Source organism: Diospyros lotus, chromosome 6, assembly GCF_014633365.1.
Source record: "Diospyros lotus cultivar Yz01 chromosome 6, ASM1463336v1, whole genome shotgun sequence".
Classification (NCBI taxonomy): domain Eukaryota; kingdom Viridiplantae; phylum Streptophyta; class Magnoliopsida; order Ericales; family Ebenaceae; genus Diospyros; species Diospyros lotus.
This window is the reverse complement of record NC_068343.1, coordinates 23,336,580-23,350,213: the sequence shown is the minus strand read 5'-3', so window position 1 is coordinate 23,350,213 and position 13,634 is coordinate 23,336,580. Positions and strand designations below refer to the sequence as shown.

General features: G+C 37.7%; 1 protein-coding gene across 1 annotated transcript; it reads left to right on the top strand.

Moving 5' to 3' along the window:
* Positions 1-760: 760 nt before the first annotated feature.
* LOC127803541 (ribonucleoside-diphosphate reductase large subunit) lies at positions 761-6,595 on the top strand. The gene is made up of 17 exons (XM_052339828.1): positions 761-1,260; positions 1,728-1,789; positions 2,028-2,115; positions 2,286-2,549; positions 2,645-2,885; positions 2,973-3,049; positions 3,382-3,552; positions 3,651-3,743; positions 3,829-3,978; positions 4,067-4,153; positions 4,272-4,436; positions 4,522-4,641; positions 5,049-5,251; positions 5,326-5,475; positions 5,550-5,697; positions 6,099-6,182; positions 6,266-6,595. Exons 1-17 carry the CDS (start codon positions 1,033-1,035, stop codon positions 6,362-6,364), a joined length of 2,430 nt encoding a protein of 809 aa, XP_052195788.1. The 5' UTR covers positions 761-1,032; the 3' UTR covers positions 6,365-6,595.
* Positions 6,596-13,634: the final 7,039 nt, after the last annotated feature.

Here is a 13,634-nt window from a genome sequence, read left to right as displayed (position 1 = left end):
TTCACGATCCCAAAACCACACAACTTGCTATCTCTTAGCTAGGATTTTCGAGACAACTATCATCCACATTCAATTTAAAAGAGCCTCGGATTGGGAAAGCCTCGTTCCTATACACGTGTTAGATGCCTCACTGTCCACATAATCCACACTATAGTCAAGAAAACAAAAGTATTCTCTAGGATGAGCAAGTGCCAAATGTAAATTATGAAGAGGAATGAGTGGCAAAGCAGAAGAACAAATGTAAATTATGAAGAGGAATCATCATCAAATGCAAATTAGAGAGTAATTTATCCCCATTTGAAATAAAGGAATTATGAAGAGGAATGGCGGCACATGTAGGGCATGACAACAAGTATTCTCTGGGATGAGAAAGTGCCAAACACACACACTGCTTTGCTTTGCTGGGTCCAACTGGCCAATGGCCATTCCACAAAGCTGTGTCGCTGCCAGTACCAGCAATTAATTAATTAATGGTACGAAAAAGTGTTCATTATTCTCTAATTTGGATCAAATTTTTAATGTACCAAACCAATTCAAATATTTGTTAAATAATTATAATTAAAATTCAATTCAACTTATCTGATTATATAAAATAATTTATAGAACAGCTTTATAAAATAATTTTACTACATAAAATGGCCAAAATACCCTTAATTTTTCCAACAATCACAACAAGACCTTTTTATTTTATATAATAATGAAATTATTATTCCTATAATAATCTGATTATTTAAGGAAAGCGTGGTACTAGGATAAAGAGGCAGAGCGGACTCAGCGGAGCCGGGGCCCACAGCAGCTCCACCCATCCCTTCGCTCCTCCGTTCCCCGCCTTCGTCCCCTGCGCGGGAAACTTCAAACCCTATACCCAAAAGCAACGTAAAGCGAGGGAAACCCTAAATCACTTTCAATTCCAAATTTTAAACCCCACTCCTCTCCTTTCTTCTGCTATATATACGCATAGCTGCTGCTTGCTGCGTACGATCCCGCCTATGCGCTGTACCTGTTCGATCAAAGTCCTCACTGATTTTCATCATGTATGTGGTCAAGAGAGATGGGCGTCAGGAGTCTGTGCATTTCGACAAGATCACCGCTCGTCTCAAGAAGCTCAGTTATGGCCTCAGCGTTGACCACTGCGATCCCGTCCTCGTCTCCCAGAAAGTCTGTGCCGGCGTCTACAAGGGCGTCACCACCAGCCAGCTCGATGAGTTGGCCGCTGAAACGGCCGCCGCCCTGACTGCCAACCACCCCGATTATGCTTCTGTGAGTCCTATTCCCTCCTGTTCCACTGCTCTCTATTCTGGTTTGGTCCTCAACTCGGTATTTTCGACTTCTATTGATTTTTAGGGTCTTTTAATCTTCCCGATTTGCTGGTAATGTATGGGAGTTTGATATGTTCAGTTCATTTCCTTATATTCCTTCTCGTTTTTGGTTTTTCTATTTTTCACAATCCTCCTGGCGATTCTCCGCCTCTGTCTATGTGCGTGTGTACTTTGATTCTAGGTTCTCTTTTTTTTTTTTTTTTTATCTGATCTGTTTTAGGGTTCTTATTCTGCATAGTTGGCTTTTGAGCCTGTATGCTTGATCTATATTTTGACTTTGGCTAGTAGGGTTTAATTTTCTCTTTTCACGCGCAATGTTTTATTGTTTTGAAGTGGGTTGATAGATGAAGATGACATCGTTTCTTTTCATATTTTTTGCTAACTTATTCGAATTTGTTTCTGGAACAGCTAGCTGCAAGGATTGTTGTGTCAAACCTGCACAAGAACACCAAGAAATTATTTTCCGAGACGTAAGTAATTTTAATTATAAGCTGAAAAAAGAAAATTTTAGTTACACACATGATTACGGGAAAGAGTTGTTGAACCTCCATGAGATCTTACCAGACACATTAGCAAGATGACTTGAGCAAGAGTCATCTGTTGCTAAACATGCCTAGTCTCACTTTGTGGGGGTCTGGTCATTTTTGGTTCTCGTAGTTTTCTTACTGAAATCCTCAAAATTTGTACTGTTTTTTGTTGTTACCATAGGATCAAAGACATGTATAACCATGTCAGTGAGAGATCTGGGCAGAAGGCTCCTTTGATTGCTGATGATGTATATGAAATAATCATGCAGGTATTTCCAGAGTCATCTTTAGTATTTTGGCCTCTTATTTTTGTTAATTTGAGGTTACTTGTAGTGGACTTCCTAGTTTGAAATTTACTGTTATCAAAAAGTGTCTATGCTATTTGGAATAAAACAAAAGTTGGTGGCCTCTTCATGTGTTACTTTTTTGGTTATTCCAGAATGCTGCTCGCTTGGACAGTGAGATAATCTATGATCGTGACTTTGATTATGATTACTTTGGTTTCAAAACCCTCGAGAGATCCTACCTGTTAAAGATTCAAGGAAAGGTTGTTGAAAGGCCACAGCACATGTTGATGAGAGTTGCAGTTGGAATTCACAAGGATGATATTGATTCTGCTCTCAAGACATATCATTTGATGTCTCAGCGATGGTTTACTCATGCATCGCCTACCCTCTTCAATAGTGGGACACCCAGGCCCCAAGTATGATAAGTGTTTTATGCTACCATGTAGTTTTCTTTTATTATATGTAAAAACTTTGGTTACTCAAATTGCTATATTGTGATATGTTTTGGCAGTTGAGTAGCTGTTTTTTGCTGTGCATGAAAGAGGATAGCATTGAAGGAATCTATGATACTTTAAAAGAATGCGCTGTTATCAGTAAGTCAGCTGGAGGAATTGGTGTCTCCGTTCATAATATCCGGTCTACAGGCAGCTATATTCGTGGAACAAATGGTGCATCCAATGGTATTGTTCCAATGTTACGAGTTTTCAATGACACTGCTCGTTATGTTGATCAAGGGGGTGGGAAGAGGAAGGGTATGTTTACCATGGTCATGTTTTATGTTTTCATGTGCTACTTCAAGTTAATGCTGTATCTTGACATTTTATTTTTGTTGCATTTAGGTGCTTTTGCTGTGTACTTGGAGCCATGGCATGCGGACATATTTGAATTTTTAGATTTGAGGAAAAACCATGGAAAGGTAGAGTTGTATACTTAAAATTAGAGCATATGTTAATAGGTTTTTATTTGAAAAGTTTTATTTAGTAATGTTTGTTTGTTGGTGTATGATAGCAAAAATGTTTGTTGCATCATTTTGCATTTTTTTAATTCAAAACTTTATGCAGATCATTTTCTTTTTGAATTTGGCAGTGTTTAAAGTAAATTTGTTATGTTCTTGATTTGTTGTCTTTGTAACTTTTTTATTACGCTGGTGGAGTGTGCAGGTGGTTTATTTAGAATGTTGCACCATTTAGCTGGACTTGTTCATTGCTCATGGATTTTGTTTGTTTCATTTTTTGGCTCTTACTGCAGGAAGAGCATCGAGCACGTGATCTTTTTTATGCCCTTTGGGTACCTGATCTCTTCATGGAAAGAGTCCAAAGCAATGGACAGTGGTCGTTGTTTTGCCCCAATGAATCTCCAGGTTTGGCTGATTGTTGGGGTGAAGAATTTGAAAAACTATACACCCAATATGAAAGACAAGTAGGTTTCATTTTTCTTGATGGTTTATTCATTATGTTATAGTAATAATTGGTTTCATTGTACTCCCATCACTTATGATACTCTTGTTAAAATTTTAGGGCAAGGCAAGGAAAGTTGTACAGGCACAAAGCCTCTGGTTTGAAATTTTGAAGTCCCAGATAGAAACTGGGACTCCTTACATGCTATATAAGGTGACATAAGAAAACTAATAATTTTGTATTCTTATATCTTCTGATTCAAATTTTTATTTCTACTAATTTGTTTACATTTTTCCAGGATACTTGCAATAGAAAAAGCAATCAGCAAAATCTGGGCACTATTAAGTCTTCAAACTTGTGCACTGAGATAATTGAGTACACAAGCCCAACAGAAACTGCTGTGTGCAACTTGGCATCAATTGCTTTACCACGATTTGTTAGAGAGAAGGTATCTTGTTTGCGGCATGCATGTATAAAAGTAGTTTTTGTCATCTATATTGTTTGCAATAGGCCTGATACTATTTTGTCCGTTGCAGGGGGTTCCAGTGGAATCACAGCCATCTAAGCTTGTTGGCAGCCGTGGGTCTAAGAACCGATATTTTGATTTTGAAAAACTAGCCGAGGTCTGATCCTTTCATCCGTCCTAATTGTGTGACACTTCCTATTTTACATCCATCTTTCTGTTCTGTGAACATTATATTTTCTCGAAGTTGGGCCTTAATTTCTTAGCTGTTGGGACAGGTTACTGCAATAGTTACAACAAATCTGAACAAAATAATTGATGTCAACTATTACCCCGTAGAAACTGCAAAAAGGTCAAATCTTCGACACAGACCCATTGGTATTGGAGTTCAGGGTCTTGCAGATACCTTCATTTTACTTGGCATGGCATTTGATTCATCAGAGGTAAAATAGAACTTCTCAATGGGCTACTCTAATGTAGCTTCTAATTGGATCATATAAAGTGATGATCTGATGGCTGTGGATGCAGGCTCAACAGCTGAACAAAGATATATTTGAGACCATATACTACCATGCTCTAAAAGCTTCTTCTGAGCTGGCTGGAAAGGATGGTCCCTATGAGACATATAATGGAAGCCCTGTGAGCAAGGTATGCTTCAGTAATGGAACATTCTTTGCCAGTGAAAAGAAGCTATTTGTCTTCTAATTTGGTTCTGTTGGTAGTGGGTACCTGTCCTGGTAGTTAAGTAATCTGGCTGTGTGGCTTCTGTTGGTCTGGCTGTCCTTGTACACTAATTGTTTTGATAACTAGTTTTCAACTGTTGCCTCTTTTAGTGCCATGGTGCTCTGCTAAATTTCCTTTTTCTTCAAGTCATTAAAAAGTTAGTCATGCAACTCTCAACATCTGGCAGAGGGAACCACTTGAGGCCTTGTGGTGCCTTTTGCTCATCAATTTTGTACAGCTGTTTGTGGTTTGAGTATCTTGGGCCATATAATACTGTCAGTTGCTTGCTCAATAATAGTTTAATACGCTCATAAGGCTACCTTTTTGTTCAGGGGATTCTTCAACCGGACATGTGGGGGGTAACCCCTTCAAGTCGATGGGATTGGGATGTCCTACGAAATATGATAACAAGGAATGGAGTAAGAAATTCTCTTCTTGTAGCACCTATGCCCACTGCTTCAACCAGCCAGATTCTTGGAAACAATGAGTGCTTTGAGCCATATACCTCCAACATTTATAGCCGGAGAGTTTTAAGGTTTGGGTCCTTGTGCAATTGAGTGAATTAGGATTGATTCTTTCCTGCCATCTAATAATACTTTCCCTTTTCAGTGGCGAGTTTGTTGTTGTGAATAAGCATCTTCTTCATGACTTAACTGAGCTGGGTCTTTGGTCCCTTGCTCTAAAGAACAATATAATTTATGAGGATGGTTCTGTTCAGAAAATCCCAGAAGTTCCTGATGAGCTTAAAGTTATTTACAAGTAAATTTCAAAGTCACATGTTTATTTTCCTTTTCTTCATTCTCCCCCTGGACTAATGGATTGTGCTGCATCAGGAATGTTTGGGAGATCAAGCAAAGGACTCTGGTTGATATGGCTGTTGATCGGGGATGCTACATAGACCAGAGTCAAAGCCTAAATATACACATGGATCAACCGAATTTTGGAAAGCTAACTTCCTTGCACTTCCACACGTGGTCAAAGGTAAGAACTTTTCTTTTACTTGGCATCCGGTGGTTTCAGGGATCTTTTAAGTTGTGTGTTCATGTGGTTGATGCCAATTAGATGGTCCTGGGATGTCTTAATGTTTGTTTTTTGAAAATTATGCCTCTTTTTATTGTGCAAAATAGCCCAGGACTGAACGGGAAACTGGATTTTATTATTACCCATATTGATTTTGTTTTAGGTGATCAGAGTTGGGGTTTTCATTTGACATTAGCAGTGATTCTAGTTATGTAGGGTACAAGTAATTCTCAAATTAACTGATTCCTGAATCTGATGGACTAGTTTAGTGAAGAAAAAGTTATTAATTAGTTAATTAGTGTTTGTGATTGGTAAATGAATGTCCTTATTTCCTAATTCGTTTTGTTTTCCTTGAAAAAAAGGGTTTGAAAACTGGGATGTATTACCTGAGGTCACGGGCAGCAGCAGATGCCATCAAGTTCACAGTGGATACTTCCATGCTTAAAGTAATGGATTAGCTGACTGCAGTAATCTTTATCATTTCAATTAATTTTTCCATTTTATTGATACGAATTCTTTACAATGCCAGGAAAAAACCAAAATGGAAGATGATGATGTGAGCACAAAAATGTCACAAATGGTATGCTCATTGACGAACCGCGAAGAGTGCATGGCTTGTGGCAGTTAGAATGGGTGTATAGAAAAGAGAAACGAAAACTATATTGTTTGCTTTCGTGACAAAAGTGATTACTATATATATAATATATTACTCTATGTTGGTCACTTGGAGTATGACTAAATACTTTTAGGGTTGTATATGAATCAAATTGAGCTTCGTTTTGTTTGGGCTTGATTTGTTTATTTTTGTTACTGTGTTGTTTGACTATTTAATTTGGAGAAGAATTAGATGTGTTAATAATGTCCTTGCCCTTGGCTTAACGGCCTAGTTTTACTTAATAATTGGTATCTTGAGTTGCAGGATGGTACTTTTGTGAGGATTAATTAGAGAATAATAATGTTATATTTAAATTGACATTATTGAACTATCTAGGACAGCCTAGAATGGAGGACATTTTATTTTGTTAAGATTTTTATGACTATTAAGAGTGACTATCAAACCACAAGACAAGTTAGAAAAGGAATGGGAACGGCTTAATAAAAAAAGATTGTTGGTTTGATTTGACAATGAATTGATAATAATGTCTTTTATCATGTTGCTTAAGAGACAAATATCAAGACTTTGTGGGAGAAATTGGACAAGCTTGTGTGAGCAATAAAAACTCCACAAAATAAAACAACATTATTTAAAAGAAGTCTTTCACAATTTGTAATTTAAAATGACAATTATGTATGCCTTATTTCAAAGTTTTTTATTTTGTAAAACTAAATTTTTAATACCTTTTAACAAATTATATTCAAATAATGAATTTAAAATGTCTAAAATTTAAAAGATAAGGTGAAAAAGATGACCCTATTCATATATCATCATCAAATGTAAATTAGAGAGTAATTTATCCTCGTTTGGAATAAAGGCAGGGCATGACAGGTATTCTGTAAAATAAGTGCCAAAATTGGCCATTCCACAAAGCTGCCAATACCGACAATTAATGTTACCAAAAAAGTGTTTATTATTCTTTAATTTGGATCAAATTTTGAATGTACCAACTAAATTCAAATGTTGATTAAATAATTATAATTAAAATTCAATTCAACTTCTCTGTTATACTCAGCAACCTTATAAAATAATTTTACTACACAAAATATACAAAATGCCCTTATATTTTTTTTGACAATCACAACAAGACAAATTGTATATATCGTAAACTTAGAGAATTCTCGTTAATGATGGCTAGCTAATGCACTTTGGCGATAGTTGTGCCATCTTCTTCTTATAAGGTATATCTGACCATAGCCTTATGGTTGTTGATCTTCAAGGGAATTGTAATAGGTTTGGTGGTTGTTTTCGTTTTAATAATCACCTCACTAAGCATTCCATTCTCCATATTGTCCAGTCTTATTGGGAGTAGGATTGTGATGAATGGCCTATGTATCGTCTCGTTCAAAAACTTAAGCATATTAAGTGAGGTATGAAATCTCTAAATAATAACTATGGCCATGTCATTTCTTGTAAGGCCTTCATCTAGATTTTCAAAGAACCAAAGCGGGTGCCTTACTAAAAAAGAAACAACTTAATCTAGAAGAACCTGTCATGCATGCCACTTATAAATATCAAGAGAAAACTGATAAAAGAAACTTGTCATTCCAGCATGTATATCAAAATCTCAACCTGCTATACAACAACTAATCTTTAGGCTTACATAGTTCAGGCATGCATAACATACAACACTGGCACACCGACCACAAAATAAGCACAATCCATACAAAACTAAATAAATTGAAGAAAAATACAGTTCGAAAGCAACAAAATGCACAAAAAGAAACCCCCAAGCTGACAACTGCTAAGTCTGCATGGCCATGTACATTGCCTAGCCAAGAAGTCGAGAACTACTAGACTCGCTCCCAATCGGGTCTTTGCCTTTACCTGGAATGAAGAGAAAATAAGGTGAGTCCAAATGACTCAGTAAGCCCATAAAGAAAAAAAAAGACGGGTATAGTAAATGCTAAGAGTAAACTTGCATCTCAAGTGCATAACAAACCGAAACTTATGCATAACATGCCATGCAATCTCATAAACTGATACAAGTATCAATTATAGAAGTAACAATGCTTACATACAGGATCTTGGGGCCCGAATAAGAAATGCATTAGCACCCAAGTCCTTATAACAAACTTACTACTGCCGTGAAAGCAGACTGTACATGTACTACGAGTCGAAACTCGCTCGGGTAGGAGCTACCACACCTGCCAGCACGCATAAGCGTCCAAGATAAAACTGGGCACGTCGGGGCATCCCTAAATGTAACGCCCCACTTTTCCAAATACACAATGATGCAAAATACAAGCTAACATCGCCACGGGTGTTATGGAAACCCTTACCAATGGAAGTGTTGGATCGAACCTGAAAGGTTAATCAAAGCTAAATAAATGGGGTTTCCACCATAGTTCCTTTACAAGTATCAGAAATGCTCACGACCTCCAATATTCCAACAAACAATACATCACTGAAGGTAAAATTGCAGGACACCCGCACACACACTTCTTACAATCTTGAGTATCCTAGCTGCTATTCACAATGCATCATTCGAAAACTTCTAAAATCCAACAAACAACTCTTACCATGTTGAATACATAGTAACCCCGACTTACACACTCAACAACATATAAGGTGAATCCAAGCCTTACATAACCCCATGTTTATACAATTGTGATACACAAGTCTCAAATAAATTCAAAGGTTACATAAGATTCATAGCACATGAATAACATGAAGTTAAACTAAACATCGGCCTCCTCATAGCCTTTTTGTCTTCGGGGTACCTGGCATGCTAATATACCTGGGACGTTGAATGTCCTAGGGGTATGAAACACCCAAGTTAGATAATGACATCTAAGTGAGTGACTCAGAAAATGAGAGTACATGCGTGCAAATGCAATAATGCCATTATGAAATCAACCCCTGTGGTAGCAATGCCAAGGTGTTGCAATCACTCCCACGGTCATCATAGTCACCCTTGGCTCACCGTAAGAGCACGAGTTCTTCCATGATGGCCCAACAACTAGCCACAGTCACCAACACAAACATGATATATGACAAAGTAGAAGGAATATGCATAATCAAGGGAAAATATGACATGTAAGCCACAAAGGCATGATATACAAGCCAACATCCACACACAAGTGAAGCAACAAATGCTCAAAATGTCACAAAACATGCAAGAATCACTCACCTTGATCAGTTACCTTAGAAAACACGGTTTACAATGAGCGGAATGGGTTTTCTCGCAGTTTTTCTTACTGCTTGGCACGAACTTCGAGAAAGACCTAAAAATTCTGTCAAGTCTTATTCTCCCTCGACTCTCTCCTTTTTTTTCTATAAGATTTCCTTTCTCAAACTCCCTTCATTTTCCTCCTTACTTGGTGCCCAAAATGAATAACCCCAAAGCCCTTATTTATAGGAAACTTTGGCAAACCAAATCGCGCCATGTGTCGCGTCATCATTCCATCCATGAGCATCCAATTAAAATATGCTATGTGTCCCTAGGGATTTGTGCCTCCATATTTTTAATTAGATTTTCAAGATTTTCCATCATTACATCCCACATGGTAAATTACATTTTCTACATTTCCCATCATTACAATTACATCCCACACGATTAATTGCATTTTCCACATTTCTCATCATTACACTTCAAATCCTATCTCCAAGTGGCCAATGAATGCTTGCCACATGTCCTTAGGGATAAGGTTTGGAAACTTTTGCAAACTTGAAAGCTAAGTAAGCTTTTCCTTAGCCAATCATGAAATGCCACCTCAAAGGGTCATTATGAGCCATCATGTGACCTTATCTTATCTTCCAAGTGGCCAATGATTGATTTCCATGTGTCATTGAAGATAATGTTTCATCATTTCTCCCATGTGCATCCAACTCAAATGCACCACTCGTCTCTTAATTGAATTTAATAGAGTTTGGAATCCAAAGCTCCATTTGATTCGAATTTGAAATCCATAATACCTTGAAGAGATATTTTTAAGATTTCAAGAACTACACCTTGGCCCAAACTTTTCGGATAATTTGCACTTAAACCCTTGCGACTTGGTCCTCGAGCCATTTTTAATTACACTTTTTGGTCTCTGAAAAATGGATAAATTACACTTAGAGGATGAAGTGTCCTAGGTGTTTCTCTCTCATTTCCATGCTCTCTTATGCCCTCGTTCTCATGTTTCTTCATTATCTCAGAAAGATGTCACTAGGTATGTGGAGCATTCTATTTCACTTGAATGTTGGCCTAAGCTTAATAAGGATGTGATTTCCGAGAAAGTTAAATTTCCTTTGTTCTTTATGGGTAATGATAAAGCCCCTAGCCTAGATGGTTTCACTATTAAATTTTTTCGTTAGGCCTAGGACGTGGTCGATCCTAACTTTATAGTGAGTGTTTGTAATTTCTTCCAATCAGGACAATTTCTTGGAGAAGTGAATGCTACAATTATTAGTTTTTGAAGGATCATCACGAGGATACATAGCATGCAACGGAAGCGTTTTTAAATAAAAACTTTCCTCGTATTGATTAGAATCTAGGAAACTTACTTTTCCTTCGGATTACCGGACGGAATGAAGCGATAGGGGGAGGATGGGCGGGAGCTTCTTCTCGTGGTGGAGATGACGGCTGTCCTACAATCCTTCGGCTCCTTCGCATCAGAACTTGAATGTTCTCTTGATCTTCCAAGGTATGACTCAAAACTCGTGGCCTCTCTTTTGGTGAAGAAGAGTAAAAAAAACCTTAGATGAAAAATAACCAAAGAGAGAATATATATAGGGAGAACCCTAGGGTTAGAACCCTAGTGGGCCAAGTTCATTTAATTAATTTTCTAATTGGGTTAGCCCAATTAATTAATTAAAAACTAATGAACTATTATTTTATTCTAGCCCAATTAATTATGGACCATTCTGAATAAAATAATTCTCTCTCAATGTAATTCACCCAACAAGCCAAATGTATTAAATAATACATGAGTTATATCGAGCTATCCCGGGGACCAAAAGACAAATTATTCACGGCTACTAAAATGACCAAAATATCCTTGCTACCTAGTAGCTATATTTTGTCATTCTAAGTGTTCCAACTATCACCATATGGTAACACTGACCCCACGAATAATTTTGCATATGCAATGTCTTTGACCTACTAGTGTAATGACGAAAATACCCCTCTACGTAACACCCATCATTTAGAAAGGAATAATGTACTAACACCTCTCTAAATGATTTCTACCATCCTTAGATCACTAGTCCAATAATCCGTGACTACTCGAATGTACTTGCTTATCACTGGGAGCTACCCAGAAGCACACACTCTTAAGTCACGTTCCCAGGGCCCTGGATTATTTGATTATTCTTGGACAATCACAAGGGGGTGAATCACAGAAACTATCTTGTATTAGTCTGTCTTAGCTAATTAGAAACCATGCTCCCAACTCAAAAGGTTATTGATCTCTGATAGACCTCACCTACAGTGAATCTAAGAATATAGCTCTAGGTTCACTAGACCACCAACTAATACTCAAGTTTTAGAGTACTCGTCCACGTAGTAGCAGTGATAGACTAGCTCCATGATAATTAGTACTTTGTCATTAGCTTCTATCACAGGTCCACTCTACGCATTCCAAATGCGCTTGTACAATTAGAGTAAATGGACTGTTTACTGGCTAAGGCAAGCCATCCTCCATTAGGATCTATTGCACAATGATCTTATCATGATAGAATGCCTAGTTCTTGCTTATTAAGTACCCATGATTCATGCCTAACTGTGAAGAACGACCCATCACATGAATCACTTACTTAATAGCATGGACACTTTTCCAACAATTAAATGCAAATAATATATGTGCCATAAACTGACTAAAAGAAACATCATTACCATAAATTAAACAAAACGTGTCTTTAGGGCATACATTTCCAACAGTTTTATCCCTAAGGTCCCTCATCCAGAGTACCCTAGTCAATTCAAGCTCATCTCTTGTTGTAATGTGATCTACAAGGTCATTTATAAGATTTTTGCTAACCGCCTCAAACCATTTTTGTCTCATTTAATGGATGCCACTCAGATAGCTTTAGTGTTTGGTCGCTTTATCGGGGATAATATTTTGTTAGGCCAGGAGCTCCTCTTGCGTGGTCCTCCCCATTGTGCCTTAAAAGTTGACTTAAGTAGGGCATATGACTTTGTGAATTGGGAGTTTTTTCTTTTGGTTCTTGGACTTAAGAATTTTCCTTTGTGTTTCTATTATTGGATTAAAGCTTGTGTCACCTCCCTTATGTATTCAGTCAAGATTAACAGGCATCTTCTTGGTTTCTTTCATGGAGGGCGTGGTCTTCGTCAAGGGGACCCCTTATTGCCTTATTTGTTTGTTCTTGTCATGTAAATCCTCCATGGTATTGTGAAGTATCACTCCCAGGAAGATGACTTTCAATATCATTGGAAGTGTCATCAACTAGGCTTGGTTATTCTCATGTTTGCTAATGATCTCTTACTTTTTTCTCAAGGAGATAAAGAGTCTGTTAAAGTTCTGAAATGTTACTTAGATCACTTTGTTGATTTCTCTGGTTTGCATGCTAACCCTTCAAAAAGCGATTGTTTTGTTTGTTGTTCCTCCCTAGATTTGCATGTAGAACTGGTCATGGAATTCGATTTTTGTCTGGGTTCCTTGCCCATTCGCTATTTAGGTGTCCCTTTGATTTCAACAAAGCTCTTATATAGTGATTGTTTTCCGATTCTTAATTGGGTGGGTTCTTAGCGTGGTCACCTTTTATCCTTTGCAAGTAGACTCTAGCTTGTTCAATCAGTGCTTTCCATTATCCAAGTCTATTAGGCCTCTATCTTTATTCTCCCAAAAAAGGTCCTCAAAGAGCTTGAGCAGATGGCATGTGCTTTCCTGTGGAGTGGCTCGGTCTTATCCCCTCATAAAGCCAAAGTGGCTTGGTTAGACATCAGTTGTCCTAAAGATCAAGGTGGCTTGGGTCTTCGTGCCTTATTCTTATGGAATCAAGCCTTTATTACTAAACTCATTTGGTGTTTTACGCAAGCTTCCCCTAAATCCCTCAAGATTCAATGGATTCATTCTTATCGTATCAAAGAATCATGCTTTTGGTTCCTTTCGACCTTCTATTCTTGCCCTTGGTACTAGTGTAAGCTTCTCCAACTTAGGGGTAAGGTTCCTCAGTTCTTTGGGTGGTATATAAGTGACAGTCAAAGAGTTTTTCTATGGCATGATCACTGGCATCCCCTTGGGGTGCTTAGTGATTTCGTTTCTCGCCAACTTCCTCGTTGGTTCTATCTCCCTTC